Genomic DNA, 21,720 nt, shown 5'->3' with positions numbered 1-21,720 from the left:
ATTGCCATGGTAACAGATGCCAAACATTCCGCATCCAATAATTAGAATTAGATCAACTCAAGAGAAAGAGTTACAATGGAGTCAAGTCAAAAATGATGCCTTTTTGTCTCAACCTCAACACAACTTGGTTTACAAACAGAACTTACAAGCGCAAACCAGATTGTGCGAAGGTTTTAACTGGGTGATGGAGAATTGAGGTGTAGTGTTAGGATCCCAGTTGGTGTTATAATTGAATGGGAAGATCCTAGAATGGAGCGCTGGCCCAAAAGACCGGAACTTTTATAAAAAGTGGAGGAACAGAGTCACAGGACCGCTAATTTGTTTTAACAAAAAGAAATTATTAAAATGAAAAAATTGGATTAGGATTCAATATGCCTTCATTCCCCCCTTAGTTTAACAATTACACACAGATTTTCAGGTTAACATGCATTACAAAGTACATCTTAAACTACGATGGTCACATTAACACACAAAGTCCCTTTTAAGCACACAAGATGACTTGTGGCAAGATTCTCTGAACCTAAATGGATGTCTGTGGATTTCTCTTCAAAATCCCCCCAGATGACTCTTATCTATCAGATGACTCTTATCTATCATTGTCTCACTGAACTTCGGCTTCCACACGAGTGATTTCAAATTCCGCTTTCAAAAGTCAAATTTTCTTTTAAATTATGCTTTCCCTCCGCCACTTTCATCAAGGTTTCACTTTCAGGTATTACAACTCCTCCTTCAGGATTCCCTAGTCTTAAAAAATTTTTATACAAACTCTGAGGTCCATATAAAAGGTTTGTAGAATTTCTACCGATTTCTACAATTATTTCAAATAATATCTCCCAAACTGTAGTAATTTCTCACAAACCTTAGCACCACTGCAGATGTCTTTCTGGTCTCTCATGGCCCAATGACTTTTCAACTCTCTGACTTCATTTAACAGTAATCAGTTCTGGTTCCAGTTTCCTCTGTTCAGTTAATTCAATTTCTCTAGTTTCCTTTAACTAGCTGGACTTTTAGATTTCCAGCATCTGTTTTCTTAACCACAATATGGCTTTTCTCCTAGCAAGGCTGAGAGAGATGTTCCCTCTTTAGCCTTCCAAAACCAACTACTTCTATCAGAACTGTGAGGGCTGCCTTCTCTCTCAGTAGCTATCTCTAATTGCAATCAAAATAACAAAACTAAAACTTTAAAGCTTCCCCGCCTTACAAGATCCAAGTTGCTAAGCAATCACCAATGGTTTATTAACTCTTCACTCCGTAGCCCTCTGTGAGCATAATAGAATCACAGTTGGAATTGAAACTAACCCCTCACACATACAAATACCGTTGTCCAGCATGAATCTAACTATAGGTTTTACCTTCCAGGCACAGAAACATTAAATTAAACTCACTTCAAACTATACCTTATTTCTAATGTTCACTAATACAAATATACATCACTTAAGGATAACTTTAGTTTCTTAATGGAGTTCTTTTTTTCACTATCCTTCACCTTTCTCTGTGCAGGAAAAATACAGTCCTGACTGACTAAATTTTACTTCCCTCCCCTGAACACTGCGACTTGGATCATATGGCTTTCTGTTGCACAAACAGACTTTTATAAATACCCTTAAAAATGGTATTTAATGGTCAGTGCACAGCCCCTAACATTTCAGGTCTCCATCACTCCAGGGATGTTGCCAACAGGGAAACATTGCCTGCATCCTGGAATGTGTCCTTACGTTTTAACAAAGAATATAACTTCAGTCCAGCCTTAGAGCTAATCTGGAGTAATTCAACCTCAAGAAAACCTTCTACAAACCTTTTATATATAGGGAACAAGTAAGGGATTAAAAACGAGGATAACAAGTTAAAGTGCATTTTATGTGCGCAGCAAAAGGCCACATGGCCCTAGTCACAGTAACTATAAGGAAAATGTATTATTTTCAGAGAATGTTTTTTGTTGAAGCTAACGATTTCAAACTGTGTAGCTGGCACCAGTTTCCCCATAAGGATTTCATTTAAGAGAAATTCAGGAAAGAAAGCCTGCGTAAAACTCAGGGGGGAAAAATGAGCAATCAAAAACCCAAAGTAATTTTTTTTTCCAGAAACTAGATCTCATGCTAGATATTGTGTTAGATGGTGCATCAGTACTGAATATAAATAACAGACTTTAAGAAAAGATTGCTTTAATATTCAGAGATGTCCCTTTCACCAAGGAATATCGGGGAATATAGTGATTGTGTGTAATGGGTCAAATACCCATTGCGTCCTGAAATAAAAATGAATTCCAGAACTCCTGTTTTAATTACCTTGTGCCACATTAAGGAGCAATCCTCTTCAATTCAAAAACTGAGAGATTTTATTAAAGTAAAAGGAAATGAAAGCCAAAATTAAAATTGTAACATTTTCAAAAGCCATTACAACTCATTTAAGCTTTTAAACTGAAATATGCAAGTTACTGAACATTTCCAGTTTCATCTACACATCGTAAAGCAGACAATCAGAAAACCTAAATAGGTATATGCCTGTTCCATTCAATGTGTAAATTAAACCACCTGTTTCTTGGGTTTTAAGTGGAACAAGCAAGAACCTTGTGCAGGATTGATTTCTATCATTGCCAACAGGACCGTGGTCTTTCAATCAGAAAAACAATGAAAGCATCTTTTTTCTAACCCAAGTGTGAAGCCTTCCATCCTCTGACAAAGAATCTTGCCATCTGCTAAGATGAGAAATACTGGTTCCGGGTGCGGCGATGACCAGCTAAGTCGCACGTTTCGGCAGCTCCCGGTGGAACGGACTTTTGGGCTCTTAATAGGAGCCCCATCGGCAATTTTAACGGCAAATAACACGGCGCGGTAATCCAGAAGGGAATCCCCCCTGGACACGGATGGAAAAAAGAGAGGAAAGTAGCCGGATTGCGGTGGATCCTCTAGAGCAGCGGCCAGGAAGGCAGGCACAAAGCAAGATGGCGTCGGAAGGAGGCAGTTTAATATGGGGCCCTGACCAACAAGAGTTCCTGCGGCGTTGCGTAGATGAACTCAAAAAGGAGAAGAAGAAGGAGCAGTTCGCCCCGATATTACAAGCGATTGAGGGGCTAAAGGAGGAGCAAAAGACCCAGGAACAGGAGCTTCGGGTCGTGAAGGCAAAGGCTGCAGAAAATGAGGACGACATACAGGGCCTGATGGTGAAAACGGAGATCCACGAGTCACAACACAAAAGATGTGTGGAAAGGCTGGAGGTGCTGGAGAACAATGCGAGGAGGAAGAACGTAAGGATTCTTGGTCTTCCCGAAGGTGCAGAAGGGGTGGACGTCGGGGCATATGTGAGCACGATGCTGCATTCGTTAATGGGATTGGAGGCCCCGATGGGTCCGCTGGAGGTGGAGGGTGCCTATAGGGTTATGGCGCGAAGACCGAGGGCTGGAGAAATTCCTCGAGCAATAGTTGTGAGATTTCTCCGATACAAGGACAGAGAGATGGTCCTCAGATGGGCCAAGAAAACTCGGAACAGTAGGTGGGAGAATGCGGTGATCCGCGTGTATCAAGATTGGAGTGCGGAGGTGGCGAGAAGGAGGGCAAGCTTTAATCGGGCCAAGGCGGTGTTGCATAAAAGGAAGGTCAAATTCGGAATGTTGCAACCGGCAAGACTGTGGGTCACACATCTAGGGAAACACCACTATTTCGAAACGGCAGACGAGGCGTGGACATTTATTGTCGAGGAGAAGCTGGAGTGAGCGGGCCAGAAAAAGAACGTTTGGGACAAAAGTGGGAGGGTGAATTTGTGGGATGAACGGGGGAAAAAGAGGACTTCCCAGATTGTTAAACCTGCGACCCTGTAACTTCTCTCTCTTCCCCATGTCGTGGGGGAGGGGGTCAGGGAGGATGAGGAGCTGTGGGCGTCGGACATTGGGGGCGGGGCCAAAAGGGGAAGCGCGGGCTTTGTTCCCGCGCAATGGTAATCATGGCGGGAACAGGGAAGCAGGAAGGAGGGGGCCTCGCACAGTGTGAGCCGAGGTCACGGGGGGAAGCCGAGGTCGGCCAGAGTTTGCTGACTTCTGGGAGCAACATGGGGGGTGCAATTACGCTAGCTTGGGATCTAGCGGGGGGGGGGGGGGTTAACTGGGTTGCTGCTGCTGGGGAAAAGGGGGAGCTGGTATGGGAGGGGGGGGGTCGGGGCGGGGGGGGCGCCGCCTGGGGGGGATACAGCTACGTGGGAACCGGGTGAGGAGCTGGATTGAAAAAGGAAATGGCTAGTCGTCAAGAGGGGGGGGGGGGGTAAAGAGCCCCCCAACCCGGTTGATCACGTGGAATGTGAGAGGGCTGAACGTGCCGATTAACAGGGCACGGGTACTCGCACACCTAAAGAAACTTAAGGCAGATGTGGTTATGCTTCAGGAGACGCATCTGAAGCTGACAGACCAGGTTAGACTTCGCAAAGGATGGGTGGGGCAGGTGTTTCATTCGGGGCTAGATGCAAAAAACAGGGGGGTGGCCATACTAGTGGGGAAGAGGGTAATGTTTGAGGCAAAGACTATAGTGGCGGATAGTGGGGGCAGATACGTGATGGTGAGTGGCAAACTGCAAGGGGAGGCGGTGGTATTAGTGAACGTGTATGCCCCGAACTGGGATGATGCCAATTTTATGAGGCGTATGAGGACGAATCCCGGACCTAGAAGTGGGGAAGTTGGTAATGGGTGGAGACTTTAATACGGTGCTGGACCCAGGGCTGGACAGATCAAGGTCCAGGACCGGAAGGAGGCCGGCTGCAGCTAGGGTGCTTAAGGATTTTATGGAGCAGATGGGAAGAGTAGATCCCTGGAGATTTAGTAGACCTAGGAGTAAGGAGTTTTCGTTTTTCTCCTATGTACACAAAGTATTTTCACGAATAGATTTTTTTGTTTTGGGAAGGGCACTGATCCCAAAGGTGACGGGGACGGAGTACACGGCTATAGCCATCTCGGATCATGCTCCACACTGGGTGGACCTGGAGATAGGGGAAGAAAAACAACAGCTTCCACCCTGGAGAATGGACATGGGATTATTGGCAGATGAGGGTGTGTGTTTAAGGGTGAGGGGGTGTATTGAAAGGTACTTGGAAATTAATGATAATGGGGAGGTACAGGTGGGAGTGGTCTGGGAGGCACTGAAGGCAGTGGTTAGAGGGGAGCTGATATCTATTAGGGCACATAAAGGAAAGCAGGAGGGTAGGGAATGGGAGCGGTTGTTGAAAGAACTGCTGAGGGTGGACAGACAATTCGCGGAGGCACCGGAGGAGGGACTATACAGGGAAAGGCAAAGGCTACATGTAGAATTTGACTTGTTGACTACGGGTAAGGCAGAGGCACAATGGAGGAAGGCACAGGGTGTACAGTACGAATATGGGGAGAAGGCGAGTAGGTTGTTGGCCCACCAACTGAGGAAAAGGGGAGCAGCGAGGGAGATAGGGGGGGTGAGAGATGAGGAGGGAGAGATGGAGCGGGGAGCGGAGAGAGTGAATGGAGTGTTCAAGGCATTTTATGAAAGATTATATGAAGCGCAGCCCCCGGACGGGAAGGACAGAATGATGTGCTTTCTGGATCAGCTGGAATTTCCTAAGGTGGAGGAACAGGAGAGAGTGGGGCTGGGAGCACAGATTGAGACGGAGGAAGTAGTGAAAGGGATTGGAAGCATGCAGGCGGGGAAGGCCCCGGGACCAGACGGATTCCCAGTTGAATTCTATCAGAAATATTTGGACTTGCTGGCCCCGCTACTGATGAGAACCTTTAATGAGGCGAGGGAAAGGGGGCAGCTGCCCCCGACTATGTCAGAGGCAACGATATCGCTCCTCCTAAAGAAGGAAAAAGACCCACTGCAATGCGGGTCATACAGGCCCATTTCCCTCCTGAATGTGGATGCTAAGATTCTGGCCAAGGTAATGGCAATGAGGATAGAGGATTGTGTCCCGGGGGTGGTCCATGAGGACCAAACTGGGTTTGTGAAGGGGAGACAGCTAAATACAAATATACGGAGGCTGCTAGGGGTAATGATGATGCCCCCACCAGAGGGGGAAGCAGAGATAGTGGTGGCGATGGATGCCGAGAAAGCATTTGATAGAGTGGAGTGGGATTATTTGTGGGAGGTGTTGAGGAGATTTGGCTTTGGAGACGGGTATATCAGGTGGGTACAGTTGCTGTATAGGGCCCCGATGGCGAGCGTGGTCACGAATGGACGGGGGTCTGACTATTTTCGGCTCCATAGAGGGACGAGGCAGGGATGCCCTCTGTCCCCTTTATTGTTTGAATTGGCGATTGAACCCCTGGCCATGGCACTGAGGGGTTCCAGGAAGTGGAGGGGTGTACTTAGGGGGGGGGGGGGGGGGGAGAAGATAACCGGGTATCTCTGTATGCGGATGATTTTGTTGCTATATGTGGCGGACCCGGCGGAGGGGATGCCAGAGATAATGCGGATACTTGGGGAGTTCGGGGATTTTTCAGGGTATAAACTGAACATGGGGAAAAGTGAGCTATTTGTGGTGCATCCGGGGGAGCAGAGCAGAGAGATAGAGGATTTACCATTGAGGAAGGTAACAAGGGACTTCCGGTACCTGGGGATCCAGATAGCCAAGAATTGGGGTACATTACATAGGCTTAATTTAACACGGTTGGTGGAACAGATGGAGGGGGATTTCAAGAGATGGGACATGGTGTCCCTGTCATTGGCAGGTAGGGTGCAGGCGGTTAAAATGGTGGTCCTCCCGAGATTCCTTTTTGTGTTCCAGTGCCTCCCGGTGGTGATCACGAAGGCTTTTTTCAAAAGAATTGAGAAGAGCATTAGGAGTTTTGTGTGGGCTGGGAAGAACCCGAGAGTGAGGCGGGGATTCTTGCAACGTAGTAGGGACGGGGGGGGGGGACGGGGGCTGGCACTACCGAGCCTAAGTGAGTACTACTGGGCCGCCAATGTTTCAACGGTAAGTGGATGGGAGAAGGGGAGGGAGCGGCGTGGAAGAGATTGGAGAGGGCGTCCTGCAGGGGGACTAGCCTGCAAGCAATGGTGACGGCCCGTTGCCGTTCTCACCAAAGAAATACACCACAAGCCCGGTGGTGGTGGCTACATTGAATATATGGGGGCAGTGGAGACAGCATAGGGGAGGGACGGGAGCTTCGGTGCGGTCCCCGATAAGAAACAATCATAGGTTCGTTCCGGGGAGAATGGATGGGGGATTTGGAGCATGGCAAAGAGCTGGGGTAGTACAATTAAGAGATCTATTTGTAGATGGGACGTTTGCGAGTCTGGGAGCGCTGACGGAGAAATATGGGTTGCCCCAAGGGAATGCATTTCGGTATATGCAATTGAGGGCTTTTGCGAGGCAACAGGTGAGGGAATTCCCGCAGCTCCCGACGCAGGAAGTGCAGGATAGAGTGATCTCAGAGACATGGGTGGGGGACGATACGGTGGCGGACATATACAGGGAGATGAGGGACGAGGGGGAGATCATGGTAGATGAGCTGAAAGGGAAATGGGAAGAAGAACTGGGGGAGGAGATTGAGGAGGGGCTGTGGGCTGATGCCCTACGTAGGGTAAACTCATCGTCCTCGTGTGCCAGGCTAAGCCTGGTACAATTTAAGGTGCTACACAGGGCGCATATGACTGGAGCACGGCTTTGTACATTTTTGGGGGTAGAGGATAGGTGTGCGAGATGCTCGAGAGGCCCAGCGAATCACACCCACATGTTCTGGTCATGCCCGGCACTACAGGGGTTCTGGGTGGGGGTGGCAAAGGTGCTTTCGAAGGTGGTGGGGGTCCGGGTCGAACCAAGCTGGGGGTTGGCTATATTTGGGGTTGCAGAAGAGCCGGGAGTGCAGGAGGCGAGAGAGGCTGACGTGTTGGCCTTTGCGTCCCTTGTAGCCCGGCGCAGGATATTGTTAATGTGGAAGGAAGCCAAACCCCCGGGGGTGGAGACCTGGATAAACGATATGGCAGGGTTCATAAAGTTAGAACGGATTAAGTTCGTGTTAAGGGGTTCGGCTCAGGGGTTCACCAGGCGGTGGCAACCGTTCGTCGAATACCTCACAGAAAGATAGAGGGAATGGAAAAGAAGTAGATAACAGCAGCAACCCAGGGGGGAGGGGGGGGAGAGAAGGGGGGGGGGAAATCGGACGGACTCTCAGGGATGTTATTGTATATGTATAGGTATTTGGTATATGTAATTGTATATTGGATTGCTGGACTGTATTTTTGGAGCGTATTTATTTTGGACAAGGCAGTTGCCATTTAGTTTTGTTTTTTGTTTTTGTTTATATATTACTTATTTATTTATTTTAAACTGGCCACGGTTATTTATATTGCTTTATTGCTGTGTAAAAGAAACACTACGTATTGTTATGTTTGGCCAAAAAACTTGAATAAAATATATTTTTTGAGAAAAAGACGAGAAATACTGAACCATAAGCCTGATCATGTATAATCAATGACCCAAAAGTGTCTCTGTGAAGTGGATCTTCAAGGGTTTTACCCACAAACCCAGTGGAATACAAGAAATTTAAAATTGGATATGCCTACAGAATAAGATATCCGAGAACATACAAAATAGGAGTAGGTGGTATGGTCCATCAAGCCTTTTCCGCCATTCAATATGATCATGCTTGAGCATTAGCTTCAATGTCACTTTTACACTCTCTCCCATATCCCTTGATTATCCAAGACCAAATATTTGTCCACCTCGGCAGTAAATATATTCAATGATGGAGCATCCACAGCCCTTTGGGGTAGAGAATTCCAATGGTTCACAACCCAATTGTGCAATGAAAAAGGAGCTTAGTGCTAATCTTGTTGTAAAGGAGCCTTTAGGAAGATTAACTATAATATGATAGAATGTTACATCAAGTTTGAGAGTGATGTAGTTGAATCCTAAATTAGGGTCTTGAATAAACAAAGGAAACTATGACGGTATGAGGGGAAAGTTGGTTGTGGTAGATTGGGAAACAACATTAAAATGTATGACTGTAGACAGGGAATGGTTAGCATTAAAAAAATTAATAAATGGTTTACAACAACAAATATACATTCCATGAGGACACAAAAACACAGCAGGAAAGTGATTCATCCGTGGTTAACAAGAGAAGTTAAGGATTTTATGAGATCAAAGGAAGAGGCTTATAAAGTTGTGAAAAAAGGTAAACCTGAGGATTAGGAGCTTTTTAGAATTTAGCAAAGGAGAACCAAGAAACTGATAAAGAAAAAATATATAGACTGAGATGAACTAGCGAGAAACAAAAAACTGGAAGCTCCGATAGGTCGGTAAAAAGGAAAATATTAACAAAGGCAAATGTGGGCCTGCTACAGGCAGAGACAGGGGAATTTATAATGAGGAATAAGGAATTGGCAGAGAAACTAAACAAATACTTTGTGTCTGACTTCACAGACAAAGATGTCAAAAAAACTCCCAGAAACAAGAATTAAGGGATTAGCATGAAAAAGCAGCAAAAATAAATTCGTAAAAAAGTAGTGCTGCTGGAGAAATTAATAGGATTGAAAATTGATAAATTCCTGTGACCCGATGATCTACACATCCCAGTGTTGAAAGAGGGAGCTGTAAAAATAGTGGATGCATTGGTGGTCCTCTTTCAAAATTCTTTACATTCTGGAGTGGTTCCTGCAGATTAGAAGATGGAAAATGTAACCCCACTATTTAAGAAAAAGGGGAAAGAAAAGGAAATAAGGGAGAGTATCAAATTGAAGGAAAAAACATACAAAGTAGCGAAGATCAGTGGGAGACTAGAGGACTGGGAAATCTTTAGGGGGCAACAGAAAGCTACTAAAAAAGCTATAAAGAAGAGTAAGATAGATTATGAGAGTAAACTTGCTCAGAATATAAAAACAGATAGTAAAAGTTTCTACAAATACATAAAACAAAAAAGAGTGGCTAAGGTAAATATTGGTCCTTTAGAGGATGAGAAGAAAAGGGAGATTTAATAATGGGAGATGAGGAAATGGCTGAGGAACTGAACAGGTTTTTTGGGTCGGTCTTCACAGTGGAAGACACAAATAACATGCCAGTGACTGATGGAAATGAGGCTATGACAGGTGAGGACCTAGAGAGGATTGATATCACCAAGGAGGTAGTGATGGGCAAGCTAATGGGGCTAAAGGTAGACAAGTCTCCTGGCCCTGATGGAATGCATCCCAGAGTGCTAAAAGAGATGGCATGGGAAATTGCAAATGCACTAGTGATAATTTACCAAAATTCACTGGACTCTGGGGTGGTCCCGGCGGATTGGAAATTAGCAAACGTGACACCACTGTTTAAAAAAGGAGGTAGGCAGAAAGTGGGTAATTATAGGCCAGTGAGCTTAACTTCGGTAGTAGGGAAGATGCTGGAATCTATCATCAACGAAGAAATAGCGAGGCATCTGGATGGAAATTGTCCCATTGGACAGACGCAGCATGGGTTCATAAAGGGCAGGTCGTGCCTAACTAATTTAGTGGAATTTTTTGAGGATATTAACAGTGCGGTAGATAACGGGGAGCCAATGGATGTGGTATATCTGGATTTCCAGAAAGCCTTTGACAAGGTGCCACACAAAAGGTTGTTGCATAAGATAAAGATGCATGGCATTAAGGGGAAAGTAGTAGCATGGATAGAGGATTGGTTAATTAATAGAAAGGAAAGAGTGGGGATTAATGGGTGTTTCTCTGGTTGGCAATCAGTAGCTAGTGGTGTCCCTCAGGGATCAGTGTTGGGCCCACAACTGTTCACAATTTACATAGATGATTTGGAGTTGGGGACCAAGGGCAATGTGTCCAAGTTTGCAGACAACACTAAGATGAGTGGTAAAGCAAAAATGCAGAGGATACTGGAAGTCTGCAGAGGGATTTGGATAGGCTAAGTGAATGGGCTAGGGTCTGGCAGATGGAATACAATGTTGACAAATGTGAGGTTATCCATTTTGGTAGGAATAACAGCAAAAGGGATTATTATTTAAATGATAAAATATTAAAACATGCTGCTGTGCAGAGAGACCTGGGTGTGCTAGTGCATGAGTCGCAGAAAGTTGGTTTTCAGGTGCAACAGGTGATTAAGAAGGCAAAATGGAATGTTGTCCTTCATTGCTAGAGGGATGGAGTTTAAGACTAGGGAGGTTATGCTGCAATTGTATAAGGTGTTAGTGAGGCCACACCTGGAGTATTGTGTTCAGTTTTGGTCTCCTTACTTGAGAAAGGACGTACTGGCACTGGAGGGTGTGCAGAGGAGATTCACTAGGTTAATCCCAGAGCTGAAGGGGTTGGATTACGAGGAGAGGTTGAGTAGACTGGGACTGTACTCGTTGGAATTTAGAAGGATGAGGGGGGATCTTATAGAAACATATAAGATTATGAAGGGAATAGATAGGATAGGTGCGGGCAGGTTGTTTCCACTGGCGGGTGAAAGCAGAACTAGGGGGCATAGCCTCAAAATAAGGGGAAGTAGATTTAGGACTGAGTTTAGGAGGAACTTCTTCACCCAAAGGGTTGTGAATCTATGGAATTCCTTGCCCAGTGAAGCAGTAGAGGCTCCTTCATTAAATGTTTTTAAGATAAAGATAGATAGTTTTTTGAAGAATAAAGGGATTAAGGGTTATGGTGTTCGGGCCGGAAAGTGGAGCTGAGTCCACAAAAGATCAGCCATGATCTCATTGAATGGTGGAGCAGGCTCGAGGGGCCAGATGGCCTACTCCTGCTCCTAGTTCTTATGTTCTTATGAAAACAGGGAACTATGACCTGCCAGCCTGATATCAGTGGCAGGGAAAATGCTAGATTCGATTATAAAGAATATGATAACTGGATACCTAGAAAATAGTGCTAGGATTGGTCAGTCAACATGGATTTATGAAAAGGAAATCACGTTTGACAAACATGTTAAGAGTGTTTTGAGGCCATAACTAGCAGAAGAGGTAAGGGGGAACAAGTGAATGTGGTGTATTTGGATTTTAAGAAGGTCCCACACAAGAGGTTAGTAAACAAAAATAGAGCGCATAGGGCTATGGGCAATATATTGGTATGGATTCAAAATTGGTTAAAGGACAGAAATAGATAGCAGGAATAAACGGGTCACTCTCAGGTTGGCACACTGTGACTAATGTGGTACCTCAAAGCTTGGGCCCCAGCTGTCCACAATCTTTTTCAATGATTTGAACATGTGGACCTAATGTAATATTTCCAAGTTAGCCGATAAAAAAACTAGGTGAGAGGAGGATGCAACAAGGCTTCAAGTGGAATTAAACAAGCTAAGTGAGTGAGCTAGAACCTAGCAGATGGAATACAATGTGAAAAATTGTGAAATTATCCACTTTGATAGGGAAACAGAAATTCACAGTATTTCTTTTTTAAATGGAGAGAGATTGGAAAGTGTTGATGTCGAAAGGAACCTGGGGGGCCTTGTTCATGAGTCACCGAAAGCTAACATGCAGATGCAGTAAGCAATTAGGAAGACAAATGGGCTTTATTGCAAAAGGATTTCAGTTCAGGAGTAAAGATGTCTTGCTACAATTGTATAGTGCCTTGGTGAGATCACACCTGGAATATTGTATACAGTTTTTGTCTCCTTATCAAAGGAAGGATATACTGGCCATAGAGGAAGTGCAACAAAGGTTCGCCAGACTGATTCCTGGGATTGTCCTACAAGGATAGACTGAGGAGACTGGGCATGTATTCTTAGGAGTCTAGAAGAATGAGAGGCGATCCAATTGAAACATACAAAATTCTTACAGGGCTCAGCACGTTAGATGCAGGCTAATTCAATGGCAGAAAAGGCTCCTACTTTCCATGTTGCTTTGAGGGAAGAAATTTCTCATCTTACTCCTAAATGACAGCCCCTGATCCTGAGACTGTGGCCCTACATTCTAGATCTCCCAGCCAGCGGGAAAACAACTTGCAGTATCTACCCTTTCAATGAGATCACTTCTCATTCGACTAAACTCCAGTCAGCGTAGACCTAATTTTACTAGTGGTTAGCACTGCTGCCTCACAGCGCCAAGGGCCCAGTGATTCCCGGCTTGGGTCACTGTTTGTGCGGAGTCTGCAAGTCCCCCCCGTGGGTTTCCTCCGGGTGCTCTGGTATCCTCTCACAAGTCCCGAAAGACATGCTTGTTAGGTGAACTGGACATTTTGAATTCTCCTCAGTGTACCCGAACAGGCGCTGGAGTGTGGCAACTGAGGGATTTTCACAGTAACTGCATTGCAATGTTAATGTACGCCTACTTGTGACACTAATAAAGATCATAGGACACCTCTCACATCCCAAGGACCAATCTAGTGAACTTCACTGTACAACTGCCCATATAGGCATATCTTTGCTTAAAATGGAAACCAAAACTGTACACACCACTCCAGGGTGTCGTCTCACCAAAGTCCTGTTCAATTGTAGAAAGACTTCCTTATTGGTGAATTGCAATCCCTTTGCGATAAAGGCTAACATGCCATTTGCCTTCCTAATTGCTTGCTATACCTACATGCTAACTTTTGTGTTTCTGTATGAGAATACCCAACTCCCTCTGAACAACACCATTTACGAGTTTTACAGCTTTAAAAAAAAATTTGACTTTTCTATTCTTACTATCTAACTGAGCAATCGCAACTTCTCCACATTATACTCCATCTGTCACTTTGTTTCCCACTCACAATCTTCTATAGTTCTTTGCAGCCTCTGTTCGTACAACTTGCATTTCTACCAAGCTTTGTACAAATCATTCACACAGATTCTGAATAGCTGAGGCTCCAGCATTGATCCTCCTCTGCCAAACAAGTTAGTTTGTACCTTTGCTTCCTGCTTGTTAACTAATCCTGTATCCATGCTAATGTATTATCCTCAACTCCACGAGTCCTTGCCTTGTGTATTAACTTTGTGTGGCATCTTTTTGAATGCTTTTTGGAAATCCATGTATACTACATCTACTGGTTCCCCTTTATCTACCCTACTAGTTACATCAACAAAATACATTAATAAAACTAACATTTCCAGTTTGAAAAACACCAGAAATACAGAGTAACCTAAGAGTTAATAAGAGTGAGGAAATTAAGGCTGTCAGATCCTGGGAATTTGTTAAATTTTAGTCCCATAAATTTCTCCTGTACTTTTCTTTGTTCATTTTAATTACCTTAATTTCCTCGCACTTACTAGCCCCTAGGTTACTCTCCATTTCTGGCGTTTAACTTGTGTCTTCTACTATGAAGGCAGACACACTATTTACTCAATATCTTTGTCATTCCCTCATTCCACAGGATAAATTCTGTTGTCTCTGCCTCTAAGGGATCAATGCTTATTTTAGCTACTTTCCTTTTAATATACTTGCAAAAGCTCTTGCAAACTGTTTTTATATTATTGGCTAGTTTAATCTCACAATATATTTTTCCCTTTTGATCAACATTTAGTAGCCCTTTAATTTGTTTTATTTATTCATGGGATGTGGGTTTCGTTGGCTAGGCCAGCATTTATTGCCCATCTCAAATGGCCCTCAAGAAGGTGGTGGTGAGATGCCTTCTTGAATCGCTGCAGTCCATCTGGTGTAGGTACACCCACAGTGCTGTTAGAGAGGGAGTTCCAAGATTTTGACCAAGCGACATTGAGGGACTGATGATATAGTTTCAAGTCAGGGTGGTTTGTGGCTTGGAGGGGAACTTGCAGATGATGGTGCTCCCATAGATTTGCTGCCCTCGTCCTTTTAGGTGCTAACGGTCGCAGGTTTGGAAGGTGCCTTGGTGAGTATAAGGAAGCAGGCTCCAACAACCACAACTGTCTTCCTTTATGCTAGGTATGACTCCAATCAGCAGAGAGTTGCCCCTGATTTCCATTGACTCCAATTTTGCTCCGTCTCCTTGATGCCACACTTGGTCAAATGAGGCCTTCATGTCATAGGCAGTCATTCTTACCTCACCTCTGGAGTTCAGCTCTTTTGTCCATATTTGTATGAGGTCAGGAGGGGAGTGGCTCTAGCAGAATCCAACCCCATGCAATGTACTTGACAACCTGCAAATCACATCATGTGTAGGCCTGGTGGTAAATAACCCCTTCCCCAGAGATTGATTTCCTAAGTTTTTTTTGCCTGGATGTGTAACATGACGTAACTCAGTATGAGCCTTAGCGAAGTGGTAGCACTCTAGCTTTGTTCTCTTAAATCTGCATGCAAACCATCGCAGTAATCAGCAACAAGTAACACTAAAATCCATCTTAGGCAATCCTTTAGAATCAAGGATAACTTGGTACAACTCTGGTTCCATGGGTTGTGATACGGCTGTTAATTCCAATGTGTGATCGGCATACTTTGCTACAAGCAGGTTAGGTAGTGATTGGAGGGTTGGCTGGGTCAGTTTTGGGGACATTTATGCACTATCTCTGGTGCCTCGACTTTACCTCAGCATGCGCCTGACTGTGTCTGGTGCCTTACTAGATGAACCTTCCCCATTTGGGTCAGTTACAAGTCAGGGGTTCACTTGTGTCTATAGGGATGTTTGATCGTTTCAGGGTTTGAGGACATCCTTAAAGCATTTCTGTTGTCTTCCTGTGAATCTCCTACCATCAGAGTTCTGAATAGAGCGGCTTTTTTGGGAGAGTCTGGTGTCAGGCACAAGAATGACACTCCCTGCCCAACAGAGCTGGGTGTCAGTGACTGGCACCTCAATACTGGGCATGTTGGCTACCTTTCTTGTCATAGAGTTTGGAGGATTTTGCAAAGGCACCAGTGTGGTACTAACAAAAATAGGCTTCCGAGACAATTATTACATTGAGATATGAACAGTTCAAAATGCTTTCAAAATGGAACAACATAATTAAGTGGTTTAATCTAGGGGTATTCTAACTTTAATCTTCTTTCATGTCATAGAGTCTCAGGGTCACAAATAAACCTTAAATCAATGCTGCCATTAATTTTCTTGTGCCTTAAGCTGCTGCTGCTACTAAAATACTGGTATTTTGATTCAGGATTCACCCACCAGTGAGGCAACATTCCTTTCCAAACCTCGAACACAACAGCAGTAAAACGATTCCTTTCCAAACTCCATGCTCATCAAATTCAAACAGGATAAATTATTGAATGAGGAATGCAAATGCAATTAGAAACTGAGTTCCCAGGGCTTCAAGGCTGTAGCTAGGGGTGAAGCAGATGCAAGTTTTACAACTAAGTTAAATATTTGGATTTTAAAACAGTCAAGGCGTTTTCCATTCTAGTTTGCTCACCTGTATGAGTCACCATCTCTATTGTAGTCACAAAGTAAGTAATCCTTTCCTACTACTTTATCCCTGGCGATCTTCAGCGGTTGATCTACTGATGATAATAGATCTTCACAGAGAGTTGGAACCTGTTTGCAAAAAGATCAAGCGGAACACATTAGAAACAAATTCAATCTGAAACTTTCCGTTTTACATTTCATAATCTTAATAGGATTGATGACGATTTTTTAAAAAGGCTTCACCGTCATTAATACCATCACAAGTGATGAGAAATTCCGTTATTTCAGGAAAACAAGTAAATAGAAATACAAAGTACAAAATACAAATGCCCCTACTTTTGGAATGATCCCACCAGAACCACCTATTTTTTTTTTTAAATCCTGTTCTTGTACTTTAATAAACATCACTGCTGGAACTCAGACTCTGGTGTAAAAATTGTGCAATCCCACAAATTAAGATATCATACTTTTAGGATTGTGCAGACATTTAATTTTCTTGCTTTGTGTGTGGTGTCTACTAAGAGATAAGAACACCAAATAACATAAATCCCATTATAGATGGCATTTCCCATTTAACATTCTTCAAATTATATTTTGCAAACTTGAAAACACCTTGCAGCCAACATCTGCAAAATCTGCATTTGTAATTAAAAGATTTCAAAACTTGAAGAAAATTGCACGTTCAACAATTATTTCTTTCATTTTACATTCACGAAAAGTGAATCAAAGATGTGCTGCTGTAAAGACACATTTCTTTTCCTATCCTCTACCCCAAACACAACTCACATTAGTGCATTAAAAGCTCTATTTGCACTTTTCGGAGAAATGGAAACATCTTTTCTATGTTGCAATTTCTTGTTGGCACAAAATATATTGCCTGAAGTCCACACTATTGTCACAAGCAAGCTTTAATGCACAACTGGTTTTATGGGCCATTTAGAATGGCAGTCAGAAGATATTAGTGGCTACTGAACTAACTTTATCTGGGCACGGTGTAGTGGTCATATCAAATGTGGAAATGTCTGTTGACCTGCTGGACAGCCAGTGGAACAGGAAATGGGGATCTCTATCTCGGCTGTCAGTGCAGCACAAAGTCCCTCAATCAATATCAAAAAGTATGGCTGGTCATTCAACACAGTTTCTGTTCGTCTGATGTTGCAGTATGTTACTTGCTTATTTGTTGAACCACATAACAAACAAGGAGGAATTAATTGGCCATGAAGTACGTTGGAACATCTTCAGGGCATGATAAAGCACTATCCAAGTTATTTTTATTTCCTGAGGTTAGCTTTAATTTGTTCTTTCAATTCATTACACATGGAACTGTAGTGCTTCACAAAGTCTTAATCATTGTTGCATGGAACTCTGTATTGGCCTATTTTTTTGCTGCATTTATATATGGAAATAAAGATTACATGCAAGATTGAAATTAGATTTGTGTTTTGCTGAGAACAACCTGCAACTCAAGTTCATGTTTTCCGTCTCTGCTGTCATATGTCTCTATCTTCACTACTCATCAAAATGTGGTACTTCTGTCATAACAGCAATGGGTTCACTCAGTTTCCACGATCAAGGATGTGTCAGAACTAGTACGTATACAACATTCCAAAATCATAGCATCCGTGGGGCATGTTAAAAAGAAAATTACTTTCACATGTAACAATGTTTTTCTGACTCAGAATTGCCAATCACTCCTGCAAGTGAAATTGTAACTTATTTTGCTATACAAATTGATTTGATCCAAACTAGAGGACAGCGTGAATCTTGCCCTTACCCGAACTACAGCTATTATTACACACCCATATTATTTATGTTGCAGAACATTGTCTGTAGACATTATGTAATTAGTAGATAAAAAATTAAAGTCAACTGCAAAAGGCAACAGCCAAGAACCTCAGCAATGCCAATGTACTTTTCACAATAATCACCCCCCCAATATTCCTTATATTGTAATCTGCATTTCTAGTTTTGCACCAAATGTTTAAAAATTGCAAAAAAATCTTGTGAAATATTGAAGAATTAGTGCAAAGGATTTCATTGTTGTAGTTGCACCAACTCTTCAGCAGGTGTTCCCCAACTCAATTATCAGATTGTACCTACCTTTCAGCCAAATACATATTTACTGCAGATATATTAAGTGGAAACACTCTGTACATTGAATGAACAATAATGGTAACTTAAAATAAGAGGGTTAAACTACAAAAGGGTAACCATCATTAGCATCTCATCACTCTCTCATCCCCAGGAAACTACCTAGCTAACCCCTTACATACTGCCTTCAACGCAAGTACATCCTTCCTTGAATAAGGAGGCCAAAACTGCACATGGTACTCCAGGTGTGGTCTCACCACAGCCTTGTACAAATGTAGCACAATTTCCTTATTCTTGCATTCTATTGGTTGCCATTTGCATGCATAATTGCTTGCTGTACCTGCATACCAACTTCATGCTCTTTGTATGAAATACACCCAAATCTTGCTGAACATCAATCTTTTGAATTTTCACTCCTATTTTTAAAAAAATGCTTTTCTGTTCTTACCACCAAAATGAATAACCCCTCACTTCTTTATTATATATTCAATCTGCCACCTTGTTCTCATTTAACCAGTCTACATCACTTTGCAGCCTGTGCTCTCCTCACAGCCTACATTCCCACCTTGCTTTTGTGCCATCAAAGACAAAAATAAATTAAATATAATGAGAAAGGAAAGAGAAAGCACTGAATTAAAGTCTGGCACAAAGTTTTATAGTAGTTCCTTTCACATAGTTATACTCAATTATATTTTACACGCAGCCTACATCCTTGTCACTTTCCACAGCACACATCATCTCCATTGGAGAGGGGTAATAAACTGCTGCCAGCAAACCCACCCATCTCCTCTCTCTGTCACCTGGTCATCTTTGCACAACAATATGGCTGACAATGAGATAATATATAAAAGAGTGTGTGAAAAACTACCATTTTTTATATAAATTTAGAGTACCCAATTATTTTTTTCCCAATTAAGGGGCAATTTAACGTGGCCAATCCACCCAACCTGCACATCTTTGAGTTGTGGGGGTGAAACCCACGCACACGAGGAGAATGTGCAATCTCCACACAGACAATGACCGAGGGCCGGGATCGAACCCAGATCCTCAGCTCCGTAGGCTGCAGTGTTAACCACTGCACCACCGTGCCGCCCGTGAAAAACTATACCTAACAACACGCCAGCACACTTCAGATTCAATGTGGACCTACAACAGCTGCATGGAGTTTTAATATCTGATATAAGTAGAACCGGGCATTCAGACAAGTCATAGATATCATAGAATTTACAGTGCAGAAGGAGGCCATTCGGCCCATCGAGTCTGCACCGGCTCTTGGAAAGAGCACCCTACCCAAGGTCAACACCGCCACCCTATCCCCATAACCCAGTAACCCTCCCAACACTAAGGGCAATTTTGGACACTAAGGGCAATTTATCATGGCCAATCCACCTAACCTGCACATCTTTGGACTGTGGGAGGAAACCGGAGAACCCGGAGGAAACCCACGCACACACGGGGAGGACGTGCAGACTCCGCACAGACAGTGACCCAATCTGGAATCGAACCTGGGACCCTGGAGCTGTGAAGCAATTGTGCTATCCACAAGTGTTTTATAAATTTATCCCACTGTATTTTTTATTGTGTCCTTGAATGGTCTCATCGTGAGCTGCTACAGTATACAGAGCTGTTTGAAAGCAATTTAAAATACACCTAGGGGATTTAGTGAATCTTTTCCAGGTTTCTGAATTGAGTCATAAAGCTGGGGTCAAGCTGAGAAGGAATGTTACTAAAGTAAAGTATTTAGGATCAGAGTTTGTACTGGATGCAACCTATGTATTCGGGACCACATCGCTCTACATGCAATCTGTATACATTTAGTATCAGAATTTGCATTAGATGCAATGCATTTAAGATTCATATTGTATAAAATCTGTACAGATTTAGCATCAGGCTACTTTATGCAATCAGTATGCATTTAGGGTGACAGGGTTTATTCTGAATGCAATTTTAAAAAATGACTATACCTTAAGCGCAAATGTGAAATGTGGATTAGCTCTGCAATGTTGCTGCCTGAAGTTCTTCTTTGCTCTTTATTTGCACTAAAATCCCTTACTGGGAAAATCATGATGAAATTTTCAACTTCATTTAAACGGGTTTGAAAATGTCTTTATTTATTCATGTGATATGGGCATCACTGGCAAGGCCCGCATTTACGCTTCAATTCAAAATACCATCCACCAAACTGACATTAATCTTAGTGCCATCCCAGGAATCTTCAGCAGGGGCTGGTTTAGCACACTGGGCTATATAGCTGGCTTTTAAAGCAGACCAAGGCAGGCCAAGCCAGCAGCACGGTTCAATTCCTGTACCAGCCTCCCCGACTGACAGCTTTTCGCAGTAACTTCATTGAAGCCTACTTGTGACAATAAGCGATTTTCATTTTCATTTCATTTTTCAGTGCAGCCTTGTCGAAAAGATGTGACATGGCACAAAACATAAAAGAGATTACCAGAGCCTGCATTCATCCATAGTACTTTGAACATAGAAAGACTGCAATAAACTAGAGCATTAAAATAAAATATTGATTTAATTATTTACAAATACAACAGTTCAGTTACTTTATCATACTTATGGATTATAGTCACCAGATAGGGTCATCCCAAATAATTAGTCAAAAAATAGTTAGGGCTCTAAGGCAAGTGCTGCTCCAGTTGATTCAGAGAGAAAATGCATTAACAAGGATAAAGGTTCCTCATGATTCCGCTACCCTATTTAGAAAATAAAGATTGGGAAACTTCAATATGGATTACCAATACCAATGTTTTTCAAGCAGTTTATGGATGGCCATTTCCAGCACAGCATAATGAATGGCACTCTGATTCTCTTCTAAAAATGGAAAAATTGTCAAATGGATTTATGGAAAATTTAGATAGCATTACCATAAAAATAGAAAATGTTGGAAATATTCATCAGGTCTGGCAGCATTTGTGGAGAGAGAAACAGAATTAACGGGGTAGATCTTCCAAGCCAACACTGGCAAATTGAAAGTCCCAGAACATGCACAAGTGCTGTAACTGCCTGGGAAGTTTAAATTTCCAACAGCTGATTTGTACTGCCTAGGACACTCCACTAATGTCTTACACTGATCTCAGTAAGGAAGATGTGGGCTAGATATGCGCTACTTACCCAGATACATAATCTAGAATTGCTACACTGTTTAATCTCTGGTGCAACTCTGAGTGTAACTCGACCTACGAGATCCCACACGCAAAACCACACCCCTGACCCAATGCAACTACCCACACTATTCCTTCCCTCCAATCCCATGATGGATGTCTATATTTAATAAGCTAAAGAGCACAGAAAGGGTTGCATAAAGAATACTACAATTTCAATTATTGAGCTGGGAGAACAAGGAGCTAAATATTGCTCCAAAGGACTCAAGTGTGGTGATATACCACGAGAAGCAAATTAAAATTCTTCCACCCAGCAGATTTTAATGAATAGTCATAAAGACGGTTTCATATAATAAAAC

General features: G+C 43.0%; 1 protein-coding gene across 2 annotated transcripts in view; it reads right to left on the bottom strand.

Moving 5' to 3' along the window:
- Window positions 1–21,720, bottom strand: part of capzb (capping actin protein of muscle Z-line subunit beta) — a 218,120-nt gene that overhangs the window by 59,727 nt on the left and 136,673 nt on the right. For both annotated transcript variants that reach the window (XM_072478261.1, XM_072478262.1), the window contains exon 3: window positions 16,162–16,283. In XM_072478261.1, the coding sequence (XP_072334362.1) occupies window positions 16,162–16,283 (122 nt within the window). The remainder of the gene's footprint in view (window positions 1–16,161; window positions 16,284–21,720) is intronic.

Source organism: Scyliorhinus torazame, chromosome 16 (genome assembly GCF_047496885.1).
Source record: "Scyliorhinus torazame isolate Kashiwa2021f chromosome 16, sScyTor2.1, whole genome shotgun sequence".
In the NCBI taxonomy this organism is placed as follows: Eukaryota; Metazoa; Chordata; class Chondrichthyes; order Carcharhiniformes; family Scyliorhinidae; genus Scyliorhinus; species Scyliorhinus torazame.
The sequence above is the reverse complement of the archived record's forward strand: the minus strand, read 5'-3'. Positions and strand labels throughout refer to the sequence as shown.